The 20,156-nt window shown below is 48.5% G+C and overlaps 8 protein-coding genes across 8 annotated transcripts; 4 read left to right on the top strand and 4 right to left on the bottom strand.

Annotated features, from left to right (window-relative positions):
- Positions 1-8,533: 8,533 nt before the first annotated feature.
- Positions 8,534-10,039, bottom strand: EDB82DRAFT_227866 (HAD-like domain-containing protein). Its single transcript, XM_025727069.2, has 3 exons — positions 9,547-10,039; positions 9,386-9,495; positions 8,534-9,200 (listed from the first exon to the last, which is right to left on the bottom strand). The coding sequence occupies exons 1-3, from the start codon at positions 9,663-9,665 to the stop codon at positions 8,707-8,709; spliced, it is 723 nt and encodes a 240-aa protein (XP_025581573.1). The 5' UTR covers positions 9,666-10,039; the 3' UTR covers positions 8,534-8,706.
- Positions 10,040-10,390: 351 nt separating this feature from the next.
- On the top strand, positions 10,391-11,843 carry EDB82DRAFT_505148 (uncharacterized protein). The gene is made up of 3 exons (XM_025727068.2): positions 10,391-10,752; positions 10,932-11,369; positions 11,422-11,843. The coding sequence occupies exons 1-3, from the start codon at positions 10,696-10,698 to the stop codon at positions 11,677-11,679; spliced, it is 753 nt and encodes a 250-aa protein (XP_025581572.1). The 5' UTR covers positions 10,391-10,695; the 3' UTR covers positions 11,680-11,843.
- EDB82DRAFT_505147 (uncharacterized protein) lies at positions 11,844-12,598 on the top strand. The gene has a single exon (XM_065608739.1). It carries the CDS (start codon positions 12,070-12,072, stop codon positions 12,292-12,294), a length of 225 nt encoding a protein of 74 aa, XP_065463887.1. The 5' UTR covers positions 11,844-12,069; the 3' UTR covers positions 12,295-12,598.
- On the bottom strand, positions 12,596-15,263 carry EDB82DRAFT_505145 (uncharacterized protein). Its single transcript, XM_025727065.2, has 4 exons — positions 15,020-15,263; positions 13,392-14,891; positions 13,100-13,339; positions 12,596-13,042 (listed from the first exon to the last, which is right to left on the bottom strand). Exons 1-4 carry the CDS (start codon positions 15,065-15,067, stop codon positions 12,767-12,769), a joined length of 2,064 nt encoding a protein of 687 aa, XP_025581570.1. The 5' UTR covers positions 15,068-15,263; the 3' UTR covers positions 12,596-12,766.
- Positions 15,264-15,267: 4 nt separating this feature from the next.
- Positions 15,268-16,384, bottom strand: EDB82DRAFT_505138 (RNA cap guanine-N2 methyltransferase-domain-containing protein). Its single transcript, XM_025727064.2, has 3 exons — positions 16,139-16,384; positions 15,993-16,091; positions 15,268-15,944 (listed from the first exon to the last, which is right to left on the bottom strand). Exons 1-3 carry the CDS (start codon positions 16,246-16,248, stop codon positions 15,374-15,376), a joined length of 780 nt encoding a protein of 259 aa, XP_025581569.1. The 5' UTR covers positions 16,249-16,384; the 3' UTR covers positions 15,268-15,373.
- A 129-nt stretch (positions 16,385-16,513) lies between these two features.
- On the top strand, positions 16,514-17,789 carry EDB82DRAFT_505135 (GRASP55/65 PDZ-like domain-containing protein). The gene is made up of 3 exons (XM_025727063.2): positions 16,514-16,792; positions 16,851-16,934; positions 16,989-17,789. The coding sequence occupies exons 1-3, from the start codon at positions 16,625-16,627 to the stop codon at positions 17,745-17,747; spliced, it is 1,011 nt and encodes a 336-aa protein (XP_025581568.1). The 5' UTR covers positions 16,514-16,624; the 3' UTR covers positions 17,748-17,789.
- Position 17,790: 1 nt separating this feature from the next.
- EDB82DRAFT_538323 (DAD family-domain-containing protein) lies at positions 17,791-18,705 on the bottom strand. Its single transcript, XM_025727062.2, has 4 exons — positions 18,263-18,705; positions 18,153-18,210; positions 18,037-18,100; positions 17,791-17,986 (listed from the first exon to the last, which is right to left on the bottom strand). The coding sequence occupies exons 1-4, from the start codon at positions 18,554-18,556 to the stop codon at positions 17,920-17,922; spliced, it is 483 nt and encodes a 160-aa protein (XP_025581567.1). The 5' UTR covers positions 18,557-18,705; the 3' UTR covers positions 17,791-17,919.
- Positions 18,706-18,813: 108 nt separating this feature from the next.
- On the top strand, positions 18,814-19,528 carry EDB82DRAFT_505129 (transmembrane proteins 14C-domain-containing protein). The gene is made up of 3 exons (XM_025727061.2): positions 18,814-18,955; positions 19,012-19,153; positions 19,216-19,528. The coding sequence occupies exons 1-3, from the start codon at positions 18,824-18,826 to the stop codon at positions 19,407-19,409; spliced, it is 468 nt and encodes a 155-aa protein (XP_025581566.2). The 5' UTR covers positions 18,814-18,823; the 3' UTR covers positions 19,410-19,528.
- The last annotated feature ends 628 nt before the right edge of the window (positions 19,529-20,156 follow it).

The raw sequence follows: 20,156 nt of genomic DNA, 5'->3' as shown, positions 1-20,156 counted from the left end.
AACAGCGGCAGTCATTATGGCCCTGTCATGAGAGACAATCTGCGAGATGGCGTGTGGGTTCATACCCGAGGGAGCTGGGGTCAAGGACAAGCACTCAGACCCCTGGGACCAACATGACCAGGGGAGGAGATCACAGCGCAGCGAGACGTTCTCCTCGTCATGGGTAGAGCAACAGCGGTCCCGGGGCGCATTCTGGGTGCCAGCGGTTAGTACATACAAGAATGTCTAGATGCTGCGCTCTGGCCAGGTACCTAGAACAACTCTGGGACCAGGTCCCGAGCTTGGGATAGAGAGGAGTACCAAGCTCGAGGGAGACTTCGGAGGGATACAGAACTGTGGATCCAGAGTATGGCCAGGGCGCCGCCACGACGGCAGCACAGGCCGGCGCGGAGCGCTCCCTCCTTTGCGACACCCTCAGAGACCCCGGCGCACGCCTAAAACGAAACCCTCGCGTAGCCTTGTCGTTGGGAAGGGTGGACAGGGGTTAAATACAGGGATGATGTCGGCGGACGAGCCCTCAGCTTGGGTTTGGAGTCACCGTTCTCGCGGGCGGGTCCTACGCCAGCCTGTGCTTGTGCTTGACCCTACGCTCAAAGAAGTTGCAAGGTAGTGCGCTAGATCTCCAAGGGTCGGTGCAAGTTTAGGGCCGGGTCCCAGGGCGGCGGCGCTCAATCTTGCGAGCCTTGACCTTATTCGGACAGGTAGGCGTAGGCTAGGCTGTTGGCATTGTCGTTGATATTACCATTTTACCGTTGTCTATATCGACGTTTATTAGTTGAGTGGTGGTCAACAACAAGTTTTTAGGGTGCATCATCTTGCACTCATTACTCAGAAGGCCAAGAGGATGTAGTCTTGCAAGAGGGTACCACCTCGTCGACAGGGCAGCATTTTCCCTCCTCATACTGGTATTATGATGGATGCACAGTGTAGTTTGTCTCGACCTAGGTACTCAAACAAACATGCGTCCCCCTCAAGGGCATGCTCATGCATGTGTGCAACTGACTGTTAATTGAGTTTGTGTATGTATTCGGGCAAGACGCTCTGCGCCTAATAATGCATGCTTGAAGGTACTGGATTGGATACCTAATACCAGGCAAGCAAATGTCGTGTTGAGAGGCAGAACGTCGGGTTGCAGGGAACTTAGGTCTCCGACCATCCAGCCCCCTGTCTGGAAGGTAAAGGCCCAGCGCTTGCAGAGTGCTGTACACAAATGTATCGCCGTAACCATCAAGATGCGGATTCTTGACCAATAACATCTGGGTATCTCGATTCCCTGCAGGGATTATCTTCCGAGGCCTGGACTTCCTGGATGCAGGCAAGAACCAGCTGAATGCAACCAGGCTCAAGAGGCATTATGACAACAGGACAGTGCAGGAGGGGTACCTGCCCCAACATAGTTACCTACTCGGATCTATAGAGGAAAGAGGTTGTCCCAAAACAGCAGATGCTTTCCATTTCAAGCGCAGCTTTGCCACCTCATCACAACCACAACCACCTTCTTCTCGTGATTGCTTCATCGATTTTAACCTGAATATACCTTGCTGCAGCGCAGCTTGCTTTTACCCTCGCAACATTGTGCAAGGATATACCTTAATTCACATTGGTCCATTTGGCTCACATATTTACTCTCGTCCCCATGTTGCTCTTGTCTTTCATCATGGTGCACAGCGATTGACTGATCTGCTATTTGGGCAGCACTGCCTTTTGTCATATCCGCTGTGGCGGGCGGCATAATAAGGACATTTTAGCTGTGCAACCACATCATCCTATCACACCAACATCAACCATCACGAACAAACCCTGCGGAGAGATTTTCGATCCCGCAGCCTCGTTCGTTAGTTTGACTTGTGGTCCTTGGTGATTGTTCACACCAACAAACAAGCCGTGTTTTGTCTGTTCAAGTCGCCTAACCAAAAGGTTACCCAGGTTAAAAACAAAAAACTGAACCACTAGAAACCCCGACCTGATTTTGGCCGACGAATGACGGGCAACCTGCCGAGATAAATGATGCGTACGCGATAACTATACCACCCCTGCACAAGGGCTATGTACATGTACCATTCTCAGTTAGGTCTGGTATTCATCTTCGCCCTCACTTTTCACAGCTGAGGAAAGCAGGACTCAAGAAATCCTTCCTTGATGTTGCATTCACCACCCAGCTAGGAGGTATTCTACTGACTTGTCGCATTAGCGATGGCATCGGTGTTACTTGTTTGGAAACAAATACCTGCTACTTGTCAGGGTTGTCCATAAAGTGACAGCTTCGTATGGTGCTACAGCCGAGCATACTAGCCGTTGACAGCACTCGCGTGTGACCCCACTGTCTATATCGGGCGTCGCAACTTGTTGTCTTCGAGGCGTGATACGATCGGCAGCAAGACAACCACCTGCGCGAAGTTGTGTAAGCGGCTTGACCACTACATCTGTGGTGTATTCGGATTTCCAGGAAAATGGTTCCACAGCTCTCTGGTTTCCCGAAAGTTCGGTTTCTGTATAGCGAGGTTTTGTCCATGATGACCAAAAGTTTGTCTGTCAAGATACCATGTTTTGTGTCAAGATTAAATGGTTGTCAGAACGACCTTTCACGTATAAATTCATTATTATTGAAGCTCTGGTATTCAACGCTTGATCATACCAGCTATCTTGATCAGCAAAGTTCACGCAGCGTGACAATTTAAGCCACGACCGGTGAAGGGTGCAGGAGAAACATTTGGCCCTTGGCGGGACCAGTCGCAAATTACGCACATGCAAGAGAGTGACGCCAGAGCGGTCATTGGAGAGATTCAAAATGCACCTGTTGATATTTTTGAGAGGCCGGTGTACCATGCAACTTTTGAGCGCTGACAACTTAATTACCACGACTCACGCAGTTATGGCGAACTGGGACATGGCCGTGACAGGACCACAGTCGTTGGCGAGTCAATCCTAGTCGGCGACAGGGTCTTTGGTCAGAGCATGCGAATCAAAGACTTGGATAAGCGAACATCCAGCCTGGCTGGTGGTTTTGCCAGATGTCGGGCGGGTCATCGGAAACAACAATTTCTCAAGGAGAGGGAAGATCATGCTACCCGAGACTGGCGACTATTGAGTGTTGAAGCCCATTATGGCTCTCTTTCTCGGCCTAGTTGGCCGGGAATCATTTATTGAAATAATGGGCTTGAATGCAGTATTGCAAGCAACACCGTCATTGTGCTTCCCTTCCACGAAAATGAACCAATGTGAGAGTCACACGAACCCTAGCTGAGTACTGTATCTTCACTTGGACATAACACAGCATTTGGTGTTCTGACCATACGGTAGTCATTGATTTTACAGCAGGGCGTCCTGTAATGCGATAGATTGCCAGCATCTGCAGCATCAGGTTCTGCTTTAAAAGTCGATACAAAATCCATATCCAAACGGACTGACTTTGCATGAGTGAACAAGAACTGTATGTACCATTAGACCATACAGTCCGCACTTGATTTGTTACCGGCGGCGTAGCACATCCACTTCTCAGGTACAGGGTGGGGTTGAGCCAGAATGACGCTCACGGCAAAGCCGAACAGAACGGTCTCGATTCACTACCAAGTACCCGCTTGGAGTGGCCTCTAATTCCTGGGAAATGATGCCATGTTTGCTTTTCCCATTACCCAGCATCTACTGCAGACTCAATGCCTTCAGCGAAAGATCTGATTGTGCACTTGGACAAAGAGTGGGCATTGAAAGCTTTTCATTAACATGGAGTGTGCTTGTTGCAGGCATTCTCCTGGCGGATGATCTACATAAGATGTGCACCATTATGCCCCCCTTCAAGCTGGTCTGAAATTTGATTAGTCCTTGAGTGCGGGGATGGTTGACGTTGAAAGACCAGGATCCTGGTATACGAAGTTGTTCCAGGTACAAATATACATACGTGCCCTGGGCTGCGAACAACAGTTTGAGTACTCGAGATAGCAAGATCAAGGGGTGCAATCATATTCAAGTTCCCTGAAGAGTTTTCGATTAATATCGAAAGGCCCAAAGTCAAAATGGAAAGTTATAGGGGAAGATAAACCAGGATTAAATTCTAGATGCGATCTGACAGCCTGGACGTGGTCGTTGCTGTCGGGAAGAAGCCGTCCCGGACACTGGCAGGGGCAGATCTTGTCGATCACCTTGGCCAGTTTGACTGGTAAACTGGGTAGCTCTGGGTTATCAATGAGCTACGTATCTGATTACGGCCTCTGTAGGGTTGTAGTACTACTTGGCCAAGTCAAGAAGTATCGATGGCGATTGGTTTTATGCAAGCATGATCCTTCCCAAGCTAGAAACGCTGGTGTTCATAACACACTGTTCCTATTGCAGCGACCATTACGAGCGTCTGAAGCCCAATTATATCTAACATTTACATATTGAGGACGTCACTCGCCCAATTGAGTACCTCGTACTTGTTAATATGCATGAGATAAATCAACAGACTGCATTACTACATCACTATCACTCAGGTAGTTGGTTAAGCAAGCCTCTGACACTCAGGCGATCCCACCTTTGGGCAAAGAGCCCAAGATCTTCCCGGCCAAACAACTCCCGGGATTTCTACAAGGGGTCTTTGCCTCTCCAAACCGAAACTGTCCTGATTTGTTCCGGGCGCTACAAGTGTACAGGGCTGCGACCCAAGGGGCCCTAGCAGCCAGCAAGCGACGGTTTAAGAAAGAAAAACGTACGATTTAAACATTACTCAGAAGCAAATGCACTAATTAGGACTGAAGGCAGCACCGTTTTTACTGTTTTACCTGGAGGCGCTTACCCAGGCGTCCGTCTTAAGCGTTAGCCCAAGCACAACGGCTGCCTCATCGAAGATAATGTCTCAGAGCCACCGCAGAGTCGAAAGCTGCGATTGGCTGCCGTGGTGGTGCATAGCGACCTGCAAAGGCCAAAGCAATCCAGATGGGGGGGGGGGGAGGCTGGACTTGGCTAGGGACGGCATGGCACAGCAGCAAGGATCAAGCATGTTCGATCACTTGTTCATTGGGCGGCCGAACCCTCAAGACAGCTTCAAGGCTAGCCATGCTATACATGCCATGGTAGTGCGGAATTACTAGAGCTCTTTGGTGGAGAGTTACCGGTTCTCTGGAAAGCTCTAGGCCTACCGTATCAACAGCTGGGCCAGTTCGTGGGTCAGTCAAGCGAAATGTTAAGCGAAAAGCCTTAGATCCGATGGCCATGCTGCTGGAGCTTGAGACTAGCTTCAGCCTAATCCCCGTGTCCTATCTTTGGTGATACCCTGGCATTTCTAGAGTCCCTGAGAACTCGAACGCCGTTCCCTTCAACTTTGGACACACCACCAAACATTTCCACAGCATGGCCCACCTTCTGCCACTGTTTTGGCGGGCCGATCCCGCCTACCAGGTGTTTGATACTGCCATCATAGGGCACCTGGAAGCATTAGACCGATACCTTTTCAAGGCTTTTCCCTACTGCAACGACCGATCCTTGGGCGTCAGCTATGTCGTCAGGAAAAAGAAACCCGTTCGCACTAGGCTCGAACTTAGAGCTGGACAGAGAGACTGTTAGACTGCACATAAGGATACAGTTACAAAAATGGGTTTCTCGGTGGTGAGTGAGTGGAGCATATCATACCAGTATTCGCCTATTCGGGTCAACACCCAAAAAGCGACAGTATGAATGGCTGCCGGACCATGGGAGGGACTAAGATGAAGACAACAAGATCGTGGCCAGCGCAAAGACCGAAAAGACTCTAGTATAGGGGACAGGGGTTGCGTGTTTCTCAACTCGTCGGATAAGGCCAGAAACAGATCCATCTAACACGTGGTCATCGAACCTTGGCGCTTCTCCCCTGTCTCAAGCATGCATGCTGTAGAGGCCCTGTTACTTTTGAGGCTTTGTTCTTCCCATTTGGGTGAGAAGCTGAGAAGACCGCCTGTACGGAGTAAAAAGCAACTTCAGCCAACTGAATCATATGCCAGGCTGATGGCATGAATTTGATATAAGACGTGTTATTAACTTATTTCTGAGCCCAACTGTTAGGATACTTCATTCGCAATCAGGGACCTACACGCGGCGATACTGTTTTAGACAAGCTTTTATTGTGGAGTGGTACGAATAGTGAATGGATGGATACCTTACCGGGTATCATTTGCCCTGTACCTGAGCTTGGTTGCTCTTCCGGCAATGGATATCAGCTTTTGGTGGGTCTGGCAAGTTCTTGTATGTATTATCAATCGCTCCATGTGCTTTTCCCATACCATGACTGTATTCTTTTCCGCTCTCAAGACTACCTGTGCATGAAGAACCCCAACAATTGATACATATATGCTGTGTACGAAACATATCCGTGATGGCAGTTATAAACTACAGTGTTACTACTCTAGCACTTGTTGTATATTAAGCTTAACGAGAGTTTCCGATTTTCTTTTTCACAAAGACAATATGAATACTAACGTAGCGTTTATTTTTGAAACGTGCTACTGTCGAAAAGACTTTCACCGTCTTGCCTCATCTCATTGACTTTCTGCGAGATTAAGGAGATGGATACGCGATTGAGGGCTGGTTTATGCGCAACGTCCTTTTCTTTCCTTTTTCTTCTTTTTTTTTTCCGCCGCTAATATTCAGAATGAGAAAGAAAAACCGAAACAACAAAAAAAGGCGGTTTATCAGCAAAGCGATCTGGGCCGTCTCATGTGGCTAGACTAGCATGCAACATGCGAGCCTAGAGGCTACTTAGAAGGGCTCGAAACTGATTTGAGCCAGCCACATTACGGACAAAGATCCGAATCGAGAGGGCGTTTAGGGCGTCTGCATTGATGGTCTAAGAATTTCCAGGGGCCTGACGCTCGGTCCAAAATAGAGAATGGGGTTTTCTCTGTGGACGAAAGAATAGTCCGGGGCTTGCTTGTTAGTTCTACGCAGGCAGACTGGCTGGTGTTGTTAGCACGTTGCCTGCCACGTCTACCACCTACCTGGAGTTTGTCATTTTGGCGGCTTTCTTTGAAATCGCGATAATAAGCCCTGTCGGAAAGTCTGAACCTCAAAGTAACCCCTTGTTTTGTCTTGGCGGGGACCGCGAGTCGTAATCGCAACACCATACGTTTTCTTGACCGTTGGTGGTTCGCAATCACCACTCCCTTCGACTTTGTTTGTGCAGGACAGTAAAAGGAGCGACAGCCACCAAACCAGCCGCCATGTCACTACCCGCCCCTTTACGAGGAGAGTGTCGCTCTGTACCTGACAGGGACACTGGCGTACGGGACCTTGCAGCGCGCACCCGTAGCTTTGGGAAAGCACGAAAACAAATACACAACATATTTGCTGGCAGATGAATATAACCAAAATACCCGCTGTGGCCGACATGTCCCGATGGACTTGTGGATATTACAACAAGCCTTCCCTGAAATGTAGTGCAACGAGCTGCAAATTGTGTCAACAGACGTTGTGCGACCTCGTTGATACTATTCTTGTTCCCGTCAGCTTCCGTACGCCTCTCTCCAAGACCAACCTTCATTTCTAGCTTGTCGTGACACGATGCTTCCCCTGGTTCATGTCAAGTTTGCTTGGTCCACTTGAACCGGCTGCCGTTTGTTGTGAGGATAGACTAATTCTACAAGTTGACACTAATAAACCACAAAAGAAAGGGATTTCGGCCAAGTTAATGCCGCCGCCAAACGCGTCAGGGGCAAGGGGCTTCGACTCTCCTTGACTCGGTGGGTTCTGAGCCTCTCTCTGACAGGGCGAGAAAGCAAGCAAAAGTGGGAGAAACTCGACGCTGGCGTGTTTGCTCCTGCCAGAATGTTTGCCCACATAGTATCACGTCAACTCTGTTGCATGTGTGCAAAATTGCTATTGTCCCCGCTTCAACGGGCGACGGGCTCTTGTGATCGCTGCCCTTGAGCTTACTTAGCCTGGACCGCTGGAGGAAACGGTGCGTTGACAGGTGCCAGACCAAGACATTTTTCATGGGCCCAACTGCTGAAGCGACTGGTGCGTGATGCCCGCGACAATAGCGCGCTTGGCGACGATTATCTTGTGAATACACGCATTTAATTGCCCTCTCTTTGTCGCGCGACTCGGCTCGCAAGATGAGATGGATGCCGAGAAGTGATGCCTGAAAAGACAAAGGAGGACCAAGCCGTCTCAGTTGTGTGTGGTCGTCCTGAAAGGTCTCACTTGAGAATCTACCAAGTGGAGATTGTGGTGCGCGAGGGTGTGATAATATTGGTGAAGAACATTATGTCTCTGTATCGAACCGACAGAGGATCGAGTGGTTCACAAGGGGTTTACTACAGAGGAGAGTATCCCTTGTTGGTGACAATGATTTTCAAAACGCAATGTGACATAGCATCTTTCTTCAATGGGTCTCATATGCATGTCGCCAGTTGTGCTGCGTTGGCGCGTCGATCATCGTGGGTCAAATCGTTATGGAGATCTCCAGGATGAGACAAAGGAAATGAGGTCCAGAAACAAGTGCCATCTTGTGCCAAGGGAGAAGGCAAGTGATGATGTCAAAAGTCTTCTCTGGTGTGCCGATCTTTCGCCTATCTTTCTCTAGGAAACAAACCCCCAGTCTTATTCTGGGTTTGTCTATTGAATATTCTATCATCATGATGAAATCTAGTGATTCTCTCCCTCGACGACTCCATCCTGTTCGCCAGTCTCCCTCTCACACCCAGCAGAGTTCTGTTCCACTGCAACGACATCCGCTACCGAACTTGCCCAAAACGGCTCTGATCATAGGCGCAGGGCATTGGAAATTTTGATGGTCACCCTGCCGCCCTCGCTCCGGAGGACCTCGACTGAAGAAAGGTCTCGGACAACCCAGTCTGGCTCTGCAGAGACGACCTGCTCCACGGTATGGCTTGTCACCAGACCAAGGACCTTGCAACCAGCTGCCTTTCCTGCACGGATCCCTGCTGGGCTGTCTTCAAGGACCAGAATCTGGGCATCCTCCGCTTGTAGGCCGAGGCGCTCACGGCCAAGGCGATAGCAGGCGGGGTCAGGTTTGCCATTCTCAACCGACTCTGCAGTGACGAGGTGTTCTGGCGGCGGTGTAGGCAGGTCTCGAGCACGCAACCATCCAGTTACGAGAGGTACAGTACCCGATGTGACGATCGCCCAGGGGCTAGATCTGGCGATGAGAGCTTCTAGCATGGAACGAGCGCCAGGTATCTCGACGGCCTCGTGGCCGTGGTACTTGGGAAGACGTCCTTCCATGTCTTGTACGTCTGTGGCAATGATCAGCGGTTGCTCGTTCTAACTATCACAGAGGCAGTTGGGTGGATGGGGGTATGCCTTGACCAGCCTTGACAACTAACTACCAGGTTGTCCATGAGTGATATAACGCTTTTGGCTGCATGTCTTCACATGCCCTTGGGCTCATTGGCTATGCTTGTTTGTTGAGCTTACTTACATTCCCAGTTAGCCTTTTCAGGCGCAAGTATCTTGAGAATGTCGATGCTTCGTCGTCCATGGGAAGTCTCAAGAATGACTTCAGGAGCAACGCCTATCTCATTGCCAATTCTACGCCGAGTTAGTCGCCAAGTTGTGCGTATTGTACATGTATGTACTCACGTTTGCCAATGTTTGACCACTGCTTCCGTGGAGTCGATAATGGTGCCGTCCATATCGAACAGGAACCCATCGAATGTGAATTCCTGCGGAGGCAGGCTGTACTCCGGTGTCGATCCCATGATGTATCGGTGAGAGTGTAAGAGGTCCAAGTAATAATTTAATGTGAGGTGCAGTTGGTCTAGTAGATCTTCTCAATCCAACCTGCGTTTTGTTTTGAGAATGTTGAATACTATTAGGAGTCCTTGGAGATACCAATCAATTTGTATGAATGGTTTGGAAAGATTGTGAACGGGCTATTGTGCTTATAAAAAGATGGATTCATGTTATTACTCACTTCATGGCTCACCCCGTTTTGGGAAACTCCGCATTGGGGGGCGAAAGGTGGAGAAGCTTAATAACCGACTCTCTCGGAGCAGTTAAACAACATGCTTGAGATTATAATGACTTAATAATAAAAGGATACAGTGTTTTTAAATACGAGAGTAAGTTCTCAATTACAATTTGTGTGATTTTTGTTGGGAATACGTATGGATGTATATCAAGTTCGCTTGCCTTTCCATAATCGGATTGGAGTTATTATGAGTGTCGTATCAAGCATTGTATACTATCAAACACGGCATTCATATCAATGATACTGTATAATTTCTGGTAAACTTAGGTGCCATGTATCATGTCCTCGTTATTTGTATTATAAACCACACTGCTTTAGTTTTGCACAACGACTCTACTCACGTCAAAGACTACCCCAAGAACGTACCTAGCCAAGCTACCCTAGACTTTCCTAACTGGGCGACCTGCCATTCTTGGCGACAAGCCGCGTTTTTCCTGTTCCTGTTGAAGAAACATAGGTCTCCCCGATTTCCCTCGGCTGTAGGGTCTATAAATGGAGGGAGGGCGCCGAGGGAAAAGATGATGGATCAAGTAAGCACGATACTTAATAAATCAACTGAGGTCAGATTGAGTCTGGTTTAGGATACTTTCGAAAAAGAACTGCGCCTTCTCACTCAGCTTATGACGGCCCATCACAGACGTGGCTATCGTTATCCCCACTGAGAACTTTAAGACCGAGACAGTGTCTTCCTCCATCTTGAATCTCTACTTGGATCTATTTTTCTGTCAACAATTACTTGGGAATAGCCTCAGCACAAAATGGGTTCCCAAATCGCAGAGCCAGAAGAAATTACCGTGCTTGTCACGGGCTTTGGTGTATGTTGCTATTCTTCCTGATATTGAACGTCATATGTTTATTAGCCGCCCCGCTCGACGTCACGCAACGTAACGCATTGCGTTGTGAGGACTATGAACATATGAACAATTGGGTAGAGAGAGGAGGGGATACAGAGTTAGTGTATGCTAAGGACTGTGCTAATACTTGGACATAATAGCCCTTTAGGGAACAATATCCCACCAACCCTTCGTGGGAGATCGCCAACAGTTTGCCGTCACATCTGCCACCATTGCGTGCCAAAGATCCTAACTCGAGGCACGCGGCTGCTCTTCTACCAAACGTACGCATCTCAGTACATCCAGAGCCTATCCGAGTCAACTATCAAGTTGTGAGAAGCTTGGTGCCGTCATTCTACGATACGCCTCGGCCATTCGACGTTGTTATCCACATTGGCATGGCGGGTCCGCGGCCCTTCTACTCCATCGAGAGGAGAGGTCACCGTGACGGGTACAAGCACCCAGACGTTGATGGCGAAATTATTGACTCGGACGAAGATTGTCAAAAGGATGACTGGCCATGGCGAGGACTACCAGAAGAGATAGAAACCGAGCTGCATCTCGACCAGGTTCTTTCTCTATGGCAAGGGCACAGTTCAGTAAGTGAAGAACAACTCTGGACTTTTGGATTGATACTAACAATACTCTAAGGAGTATGATGATCTCCGCATATCCGAAGATGCAGGGCACTACTTGTGCGACTTCATCTACTACTCGAGTTTGTCAGAGCTGTGGAAGCAGCAGCGGCCAAGAAAGACAGTGTTCCTCCATGTCCCGGCAGATGCTTCTCCCTCAAGTGTTGAGAGAGGCAGGGACTTGACATTGAACCTGATACGATCCATTGTCGAGAGCGAGATAATTGCCAAGAACAAACCTATGGAGAGCAGGGTTGGAGATGAAGAGCTATAATTCGCGATTAATGTATGCTGTACATAGCAGATTCAGTATTGAGCCATGTATGGTTGGGAGGTGCAATCTGACATGTTTTGATTAAAATATGAGGTTACATTCGTATCATTCTATACCTAGGTAGCGTTGGTTGAGAGTACATATAACATCACATTAAAGACAAATGCCGTTCCAGAGACAATGCATTGTTGATTCGTTGCATTCACATCATTCCTCAATTGTTCCTATATCGGCGACGAATCGGTGGCTCTGGCTTAGTTATTGCCCCGTTCCGGAGATGCTGTAAGTGGAAAGCGGGAAGCTTCCAAATCCCCCTCCTCTCCACATAGAAACCTCTCTTCACTACAACGTCACCTACTTCAAACCAACAATCCAATTCCTCCTATCAAAATGTGTAAAAAGGCCATCTGCGGAACATGCAGTGAGTACAAGAATCCACACTATGCGTTACTGTCAGTGCTGATAATCTCTCTAGACAAGACTTCCTGGTGGGGTTGCGGCAGCCACATCCCGTCTGTCATGGACACTGTTCCTGATGCTGACCGCTGTGCGTGCGAGCCCAAGGTTGAAGTCGGCGGTGTTTCGTACCCGCCCATGGCCGCATCTCCAAACTGACTTATCGAGAGGGCTGCCGCCCTGGTTCTCTGGACACGCGGTAAGAAAGCGGCTTGGTCGCCCACTGGTGTTGTTGAGGAGCCTTTGAAGTCATGATGATGGCGATGCTATGATGAGCTAGGATTATACATGAGGTATAGATTGGCGTGGCGTTGAGAGAGGGGTTTTGAGGAGAGGAGTTGGGGGCAGACTAAGGCATATGTATCACAAGCATTTTGAAAACAATCACAATGTGTCCATTAGTGATGCGATGTTGTATGTAGGTTGAAGTAATACCTTTAGTTTATGCATGGTTGGACAAGCCACAACTGCAAGATAATGTGCATGTGATACCAGCGTTGTGGCCATTGGCGTATCGCCGAGAACTTGTATAGGTACGTTTGCAGAGCATGACCAACCATATAAACGTATATTTAATTTATGTTGGATGTATCCAATATTCTACTGCCTCTTGATATCACATGGTTTTGTTTTACCTTCTTCTCGCGCCGCCAGCAGCAGCGGCATCGCCTCTGTCTGCTAGAGACACAACTTCCTGGATACCTGCGGCCTCTTGCTCTTCTTCCAGAGCCACAATCTCTTCACGACAATCCCACCATTTCTCCTCGCTGAGCTCGAACGCCTTGGCCTTGATCTCCTTAATAGGCAGGGTTTCAGGTTGGATGTTTTTCCACCGTAGGCTCGTCATCAGAATCTCTTGCCACTCATTTGAAGTACGGACAAAGAACTCTCGTCGAGTTTCAAATGGCTGTTTGATATATTAGTAAGGCACTTTTAGATACTTGATGAAAGGCAATGGTCTTACTCTAGGATGGGGAAGACCATCATCGACAGATGTAGCTGAGGTCTCGGTATCATCCTCATCTGAGGGCGTAGGTGGCTCCGAGGAAACCTCTGAAGCAACCTCCGAAGCCTCTTCTTGCTTCTTCTTACGCTTGCTGGGAGTGCGTAGCTGTTGAGATGCTTCCTCATCTGCTTCCTCCTCTTCCTCTTCGTCGTCCTCTTCTTCATCGTCATCTTCATCATCATCCTCGTCATCCGACTCCTGCAACGATAGTTAGCCACTTTGACCTCAAGATGGGTTTCGAATAACTCACAATCCAATCCTCGACAGGCCGACTGAATATTTCTTTACAGCCATCAAGCCTTCCAAGATCGATAGCGTATAAATCATCAAAGGTGAACTCTCGATCCCCCTTCTCGAAAGTGCCACCGTAAATGTATAGAACATCGTCTTGAATTGCCAGTTGGGCGTTGAATCTCACATGAGGAGGTTCCATAGTCACTGGCATCTCCCTTGCTGGCTTCTCATCATCCTGTTCCTCTTCCTTCTTGGCGAGCTCAATATCATCAGCATCATCAAGAGAAGCACCGGTTTCCAGAGCAGCAAGTTGCCTCAACAGCTCATCCTCGTTAGCTTGGGCACGACCGCGGCGACCGCCTCGGGGCTCCGCAGCAGCCTTCTTCTGTTGGCGAGCCTTTCGTAGGCCAAGGGGCATGAATCTGTTTCGCTCAATGTTCCAAGCAAACAGCTGGTTGAAGAACTCGCTGTCCATACCTTCCTCGCTGGCTTCAACATCGTGCACACCTCCAAAGAGGATACCACGGCCCTTGTGCCATGCCATGGTTGCGCCAGCACGTGTAGGATTGGGAGCATTGGCAGGCTTCTTTCGCTTTTCCCAGCGTACAACAGGGGGCGTATTAGGGCTGGCATCGGTAGCAGGCTGAGTAATTCTAAGGAAGAAACAGTCTTCGTGCACCTTGGGAATCAGAACGTTTCGTTGAGCTTGGCTGGAACCCTTGTTGCCCTTCTGCTTGACGTTGACTGTCGACTTGACACGCGAATAACCTCCATATAGAACTGCGCCTTGCTCATGCGGTAGAAGGGTGAAAGAAGATCTGGGATCTGGCTTAAGCTGCGCTGGAGGCAGTTGAGGAGAGTGCCACACAAAGTTGACAGTATCAAAGATCCATAGATCTGACAAATACTTTGTCTGGTTCGAGGTATCTTGGAAGCCTCCAAACAGAATGATATACTGTTTCCAGTAAGTCATTCGATGGCCACTTCGTGCAGAAGGACTCTTGTCCTTGCCCTTGAACTCAATCTTGGTCCATTCTCTCGTTGCAGGCTCCAGCCTCCAAAAGTCTGAGTAATGATGGAATGTACCTTGCTTAGGTGAAGAAAACTCGCCACCAAAAAGGTACACATGATTCGGATTACCAGCTCTGGTCCAGGCATGACCAGACCGAGGAAGGGGAGCATTGGGTGAAGTAACACAACGCCACTCATCGCGGTTGATGTTGTAGATGCTTAAGTCGTTATAGAACTGGGCAAGAGAGCCGTTAAAGTATTCTCCACCGAACAACAGCAGAGTATTGCTATCATGAGGCGAAGCCATCAGCGTAGATGCAGCTCTTGCCCTAGGTGGTGCTTCAATTACAGTCTCTGTGATCTTAAGAAACTGCTCCTGTTGCCGTCGATACTCCTCAAGCACCTCATCAAGATCTACATCCTCAGCATCGCTTCCTTCGATCTTGGCCGCCTTATTTTTGGCCTTCTTTTCTCCCTTGTTGGCCTGCTTAGCCGCCTTTTCAGCCTGATCATAGTCATCAGTCAAAAGTTCATCATGTCATAGGTTATGGAGGGGCAGTTTTGGAGGGGTAATTAAATAGAGGGGCAACAGGTAAGGCAGTAGATAGTTGCACAAGGTATGGATAACGGCACCTTTTTGGCCTTTTTGGTATCGGCGTTCTTCTTCTTGTCTTTGGCCATTTTGTGGAATATACGGCACTGTAGAGGAAATATGTCAAAGGTTGAGCTCTGAGGCGAAAATCCTGCGCCTATGTGGATGGGGTTTATTACAAGTTTTGACCATGTCAAAACCAACCATTCAGAGCACAGTGTCAATCATGAAAGTACACAGTGACATTTCCTCAAGGAGGATATACCCACGACCATTCATTATGTCTTCAGACTTTGTATTTGCTTATAACATATGTGATTCTACTTTCCCTTTCTTCATTTGTATGAAAATGGCATCGATAAATGTTCTAAACAACAATCCGTTCAATGGGTATCTTACTCGCTTTTCTTGGAGTATTTGCTTGGTAGGTAAGCTACCAAGGCCTTGCTAGCTCCCTCCATACAGTACTGTACAACCTCAACTTTCCTATCTGGAGGTGCCAGTTTTGCAATTTGTCGAATATCGCTCGTCCTGGGCAGGAAAAGGGCATGGTCCAATCTATTGTACGCGTTATGCAAGTCGTCAAGATTGTACGGTTGCATATTGTACAAATTGAACACCTCGTCAGTGCGGTACCCAGGGCCTCCCCATGGTGGACTCGCAAACAAGACTGTCTCGTCGAGATTTACTCTCAGGTCAGGATGCAGCTCTTCTGGACGGTTGAATAATTTGTCGAGGTATTCGAAACTATCCCCAAGGATCCATGTGACCAAGCCGGGCTCAACACCGTACACTTTAGAATTGTTTTGAGCACATGCGAGTGTAGAGGGATCGCGCTCGATAGAGATAACGCGACTCCAGCGCTGCGAAAGGGTAAAGGCAATAGTGTTGCCGCCTGCGCCACCAAAGACATCAATGAGAATGTGCTTCTCCTCATCAGTACCGTACATATCGTTGGCGACTTGACTAGAAAAACATGAGTTTGGGGAAAGCGAATGGAGTATGAGAACTCACTTTGCTACTGGCTCGGGTGTTACACCAAACCAAGCATCGTCTGTCATGTAGACTCCATAATCGTAAAGGGAGAAGATGGAATAGCGCTGTGAAAAATATCTGAGTATGTTAGTCACCAACAACCCCGAAAGAAAGAGTTTACTCACTTTTGAATATCCCACGGTACCTCATGCTTTCCTTCGTAATGGTGGCACTTATCGGTGAGAGGCAGCTCTTCAGCAGGCTTCATAGAATATTCAGAGTTTTCTGGCGCCATTTTCCCTGTTGGAATACCTGTTTTTCACCTTTGAATCGAGATGAGAGAATTATTCATGTTAAATAAAACTCATCTCAGGTTTAGTCTGAAAGTGATGTTTTGTCGCGACTAAGTTCCAAAGTGAACTTGGACGTTGAATTTGAACGCGAGGCTGTCTTGAAGCTCCCCACAGTGTGCTCCACATTTAGACAAGAGGGCTTGGCACGCTGCAAGGCTACCAGCGATACTTGAGCAATGGTGACAGCTTGCTCAATGGCCCGCCCTTGAGCTTCCATTTCTATTTCCATCTGACCCAAAGCCCAACAACTCCCTGCCTTTTCGATCTCAAAGTTTCGCAACACTTTCTGTATAGACTGATTCATACGCTAGAAGAGCCATGTTTAATGCGCTGAATCGTTTCATATCGCGCCTGGACGGAGACGTCCAGCAGCAGCGGCAACAAGACCGAGGCTCCTTCGGCTTCCAGGTGTTGCGCAACACTAACTTGGAACTGGCTATTGAACCCTGGTTCGATTTCATTGTTGGAATTAATGGGAGACCCATTGTACGGACTCATACACTAAATTCCCTCCGGACGCATTCATCACTAACAACTGTTGCAGGAGGACCCTGAACCAGCTCTCTTCAGCCAAGAAGTGAGGAACTGTGCGGGCAGCACAGTTACCCTGGGGTTATGGAGCGCAAAGGTATATATCTGCCTCTCTCAAGTCCATGCGCCAGTAACTGACAATTTTTTTTAGGGCCAGAGAACTAGGGAGATCCATGCTCCCGTTGCGCCAGACACTGCATCCCTCGGACTGTCTTTGCAGTACGCCCCTCTTGCTCTTGCTGCCAATATCTGGCATGTTCTAGACGTCCCGGCCAACTCACCCGCCGACGTCGCCGGTCTGCTGCCGTACAGCGATTATATCCTTGGCAGCCCCGAAGGTGCACTGTATGGAGAAGGCGGCCTGGGCGAGCTCGTCGAGGACTTTATCGGACGGCCGATGCGCATCTGGGTTTACAACAACGAATACAACGTCACACGCGAAGTCACGATACAGCCTAGCCGAGACTGGGGTGGCCAGGGTGCGTTGGGATGCGTTCTTGGATATGGTGCTCTTCACAGGATACCACCTCCCCTAAGTGAGCCTGTTGATGCCCCTGGCGAGACCATGTTCGACGGAGCCATCAACGAAAAGAGCGAGGATGTATTTGTGCCCGCTGCTGCAGGCTCAGAACTTCCACCACCCCCCACAGGAGACTTCCTAGTGCCTGCTCAGATGATAGGCAACGCTCCTCCAAGTGCCCCGCCAAAAGGAGGCAAGAAGAAGGAGCGCCATGGTCATGGTCCCAACCCATTGATGGATGATTATTTCAAGGAGGAGGAAGAGAAGAGTCGGGCCGTGGACAATGCGCCGTCAGCCAGGAATTCACCAGCACCCCCTCCACCAAAAGCAGGCCCTCCCAGAGACTCGCCCAAGCCAGAGGCTCAGGCTAATAGCGAAGAAGCGCAATGAGTAGACGGCAAAATAGGACGTGTAAATGATTCCCCTTTTTAATGATTGTTCTGTTCTATTCCTCCATCTATGGGTAAAACTTCTAAAAGAATATCGTGGGCGGTCGTCTTGATCGCACACTACCTAGCAGGCCCTCCAATTCCAATCGCACCGAATCGCCTTCAACATGACCCTAGTTAATGAAGTTGATAGCAAAGATATGCACCATGATGCTGACAGTGACAAACTCGGCGAACGACCTGTTACGCTGTTATTTACCATTTCGTTTCTGACAAAGATAAAAACAAACCTCTCAGGCGAAATGTCTACACAATCAGTAGGAACCGCCTCGTTTGTTTGGAGTCGCAAGCCAACTGGGAACAAATCAATATCCGTAGTCTCGAGCTATTCGCCATGGAAGCTTACCTGTGAGAACGAACTGTGCTACCGTCACACCGAAACCGGACAGGAAAGCGTTGAAAGGCTGAAGGAGGATCAGTATTCGCAAACTTGAATAGGAGCTCTTTGATACGTACAAAAGTGCCGGCGATGGCACAGTTGACGAACTGAATTGCACCCACAACGACTAGGTACACTAGAAAGATGTCAAGTAGCATGATGCGTTGGGGAGTTTCATTGATGTAGTGATTGTAGATAGTCTGGGGAATCTGGTCCCACTGCACATCGGCTCTGGCATCACTCTTCTTAGGAAGAACCGGCTTGGTCTGCTCAGGTGCAAGAGGGATAGGCGCAGTAGTGCTAGTACTGGCCTGAGAGGTGGCAGCAGTCGCGGAGGAGGTGGTGTCGCGAGCGTTCTTTTTCGGTGCCATGATTGTGAAGGTTGTGGATTCTGGTTCTGTTCGGTATGTAGATATTGATTGTCAATATCGCGGGGGGGGGTGATGACCTATGCTTGATTCGAGATGTTCGTGTTGGTGATTTTGGTTTGTTTAATGGGCAGCAGCCAGAGATGGAGAGCTCCCTCTGGACACGAAAGCTCCAAAATGTCGAGATACATGATTGGTTGAACGAGAGCTAGAATCCTGGGGCAGGGCCCACTCTGAACCTCTAATTCAGAAGGTACGTACCTCCCCTACATGTCGTCAATGGCCGAGAGCTCCGCAGCTTCTATAATAAAAGGCCAGGCTTGCTACTTCATCGTCAAGGTTTCAGGAACAATTGAAATACCAAACCTACATATAACCGACATATTATCATTCCACAAAATGGTATGTACTAGGCCCACCAAAGATGCACACAATAGCTTGCTGATCTATTATCAAAGGCACCTGTCACCGTCAATTATCATGACCTTGAGGTTCCTGCCTACATTATGGGCGCTGTGGTAGCAGGCGGAGGTATCATGGGATACGCCAAGTCACGATCTGTTCCTTCCATCGTAGCTGGTTGTACTGTTGGACTTCTGTGTAAGTTTTGAGTTCGCCTTTACCTAGCTGCTCTGAAGGAAGACTTTAACAGTTACTTGTAGACGCCCTAGGTGGTTACCGTATCCAGAACGAGGAATCTTATGGAGTTGAGCTTGCCTTGCTCGCGTCGGTCGTTCTTGGAGGCTCGGCGTTCCCTCGAGCTCTTCGCTCGATGAAGCCTGTCCCTATTCTTCTCAGTGTCATCTCGGCATTCGGTCTCTTTACCTTCGGCACCGCTCTGCGAAGAAAGGTTTAAGTTAAACAAGGAAGAATGTTATTGGGGTGATCGACACGTGGATCATTTTGTACTTTGTAGGTAGCGATGAATAATATAGTTGTTAGCCTGAGAACATTTCATTATGCAACATCTGACATACAAGTCAGAACAGGCTCTATACTGATACTGAAGAGGTTGAAGGTGCCAAAACCCTGATGATGTTTAGACCGAATCCATCCTCGCTGTTAACAACCTTAGAACGTATGCGAACTCCGATATATCGCTGCTATCACAATGTTTGATAATTTTACTGTAGATTCAAAGAGTGGAGAATTGTAGGTTATACAAACACCTCCAGTTGCAAGTCGTTGGTGACCATAGACCAGCCATATAGAAATGATGCTATGCCGATCCAGTCCCAACCACAAGACATTGCATCTTGACAACAAGTATCACGGAGACTTTCATCAACGTTAAGCCAATTGCCGTGCGAAGTGCCAATATAAAAGATAAGCCTGCTGTAGAGTTATTGTTGGTTAAGCTATGTCATACCCCTGATGTGATTGTCTCGAGTGACGCCCTGACTGAAAGCAATCGAAGAACCATGGTGTTTGGTCTGCCATTATATATCCGTCGGGCCTGAAATGACGAAACAACAAAAGGCAACATGTAGAGGACTCCTTTGCCCGCCCTATCGTCATTCATCATGTATCCTCAAGTTACTGTGGTTAGTCTAATTCGAGAGCAAACTTTTCCGCAATAGTAAACCGACCGATCTTCGAAATG

Source organism: Fusarium venenatum (assembly GCF_020744135.1).
Source record: "Fusarium venenatum strain MPI-CAGE-CH-0201 chromosome Unknown EDB82scaffold_3, whole genome shotgun sequence".
In the NCBI taxonomy this organism is placed as follows: domain Eukaryota; kingdom Fungi; phylum Ascomycota; class Sordariomycetes; order Hypocreales; family Nectriaceae; genus Fusarium; species Fusarium venenatum.
The sequence above is the reverse complement of the archived record's forward strand: the minus strand, read 5'-3'. Positions and strand labels throughout refer to the sequence as shown.

Bases quoted from the DNA above. Each gene is read 5' to 3' on its own strand.
- EDB82DRAFT_505147 (XM_065608739.1), top strand. From the start codon at position 12,070: ATGTGTAAAAAGGCCATCTGCGGAACATGCAGTGAGTACAAGAATCCA.
- EDB82DRAFT_505145 (XM_025727065.2), bottom strand. From the start codon at position 15,067: ATGGCCAAAGACAAGAAGAAGAACGCCGATACCAAAAAGGCCAAAAAG. The intron at 14,892-15,019 runs GTGCCGTTATCC...GACTATGATCAG, and splicing joins ATACCAAAAAGGCCAAAAAG to GCTGAAAAGGCGGCTAAGCA. The intron at 13,340-13,391 runs GTGAGTTATTCG...CTATCGTTGCAG, and splicing joins GGCCTGTCGAGGATTGGATT to GAGTCGGATGACGAGGATGA.
- EDB82DRAFT_505135 (XM_025727063.2), top strand. From the start codon at position 16,625: ATGTTTAATGCGCTGAATCGTTTCATATCGCGCCTGGACGGAGACGTC. The intron at 16,793-16,850 runs GTACGGACTCAT...CAACTGTTGCAG, and splicing joins GAATTAATGGGAGACCCATT to GAGGACCCTGAACCAGCTCT. The intron at 16,935-16,988 runs GTATATATCTGC...AATTTTTTTTAG, and splicing joins TGGGGTTATGGAGCGCAAAG to GGCCAGAGAACTAGGGAGAT.
- EDB82DRAFT_538323 (XM_025727062.2), bottom strand. From the start codon at position 18,556: ATGGCACCGAAAAAGAACGCTCGCGACACCACCTCCTCCGCGACTGCT. The intron at 18,211-18,262 runs GTACGTATCAAA...ATCCTCCTTCAG, and splicing joins GTGCCATCGCCGGCACTTTT to CCTTTCAACGCTTTCCTGTC. The intron at 17,987-18,036 runs GTTTGTTTTTAT...ACAGCGTAACAG, and splicing joins GTAGACATTTCGCCTGAGAG to GTCGTTCGCCGAGTTTGTCA.
- EDB82DRAFT_505148 (XM_025727068.2), top strand. From the start codon at position 10,696: ATGGGTTCCCAAATCGCAGAGCCAGAAGAAATTACCGTGCTTGTCACG. The intron at 10,753-10,931 runs GTATGTTGCTAT...TGGACATAATAG, and splicing joins TGCTTGTCACGGGCTTTGGT to CCCTTTAGGGAACAATATCC. The intron at 11,370-11,421 runs GTAAGTGAAGAA...CAATACTCTAAG, and splicing joins TATGGCAAGGGCACAGTTCA to GAGTATGATGATCTCCGCAT.
- EDB82DRAFT_227866 (XM_025727069.2), bottom strand. From the start codon at position 9,665: ATGGGATCGACACCGGAGTACAGCCTGCCTCCGCAGGAATTCACATTC. The intron at 9,496-9,546 runs GTGAGTACATAC...AACTCGGCGTAG, and splicing joins GTGGTCAAACATTGGCAAAC to AATTGGCAATGAGATAGGCG. The intron at 9,201-9,385 runs GTAAGTAAGCTC...TCATTGCCACAG, and splicing joins TGAAAAGGCTAACTGGGAAT to ACGTACAAGACATGGAAGGA.
- EDB82DRAFT_505129 (XM_025727061.2), top strand. From the start codon at position 18,824: ATGTCGTCAATGGCCGAGAGCTCCGCAGCTTCTATAATAAAAGGCCAG. The intron at 18,956-19,011 runs GTATGTACTAGG...CTATTATCAAAG, and splicing joins TATTATCATTCCACAAAATG to GCACCTGTCACCGTCAATTA. The intron at 19,154-19,215 runs GTAAGTTTTGAG...AGTTACTTGTAG, and splicing joins TTGTACTGTTGGACTTCTGT to ACGCCCTAGGTGGTTACCGT.
- EDB82DRAFT_505138 (XM_025727064.2), bottom strand. From the start codon at position 16,248: ATGGCGCCAGAAAACTCTGAATATTCTATGAAGCCTGCTGAAGAGCTG. The intron at 16,092-16,138 runs GTGAGTAAACTC...TAACATACTCAG, and splicing joins GTACCGTGGGATATTCAAAA to ATATTTTTCACAGCGCTATT. The intron at 15,945-15,992 runs GTGAGTTCTCAT...ATGTTTTTCTAG, and splicing joins ACACCCGAGCCAGTAGCAAA to TCAAGTCGCCAACGATATGT.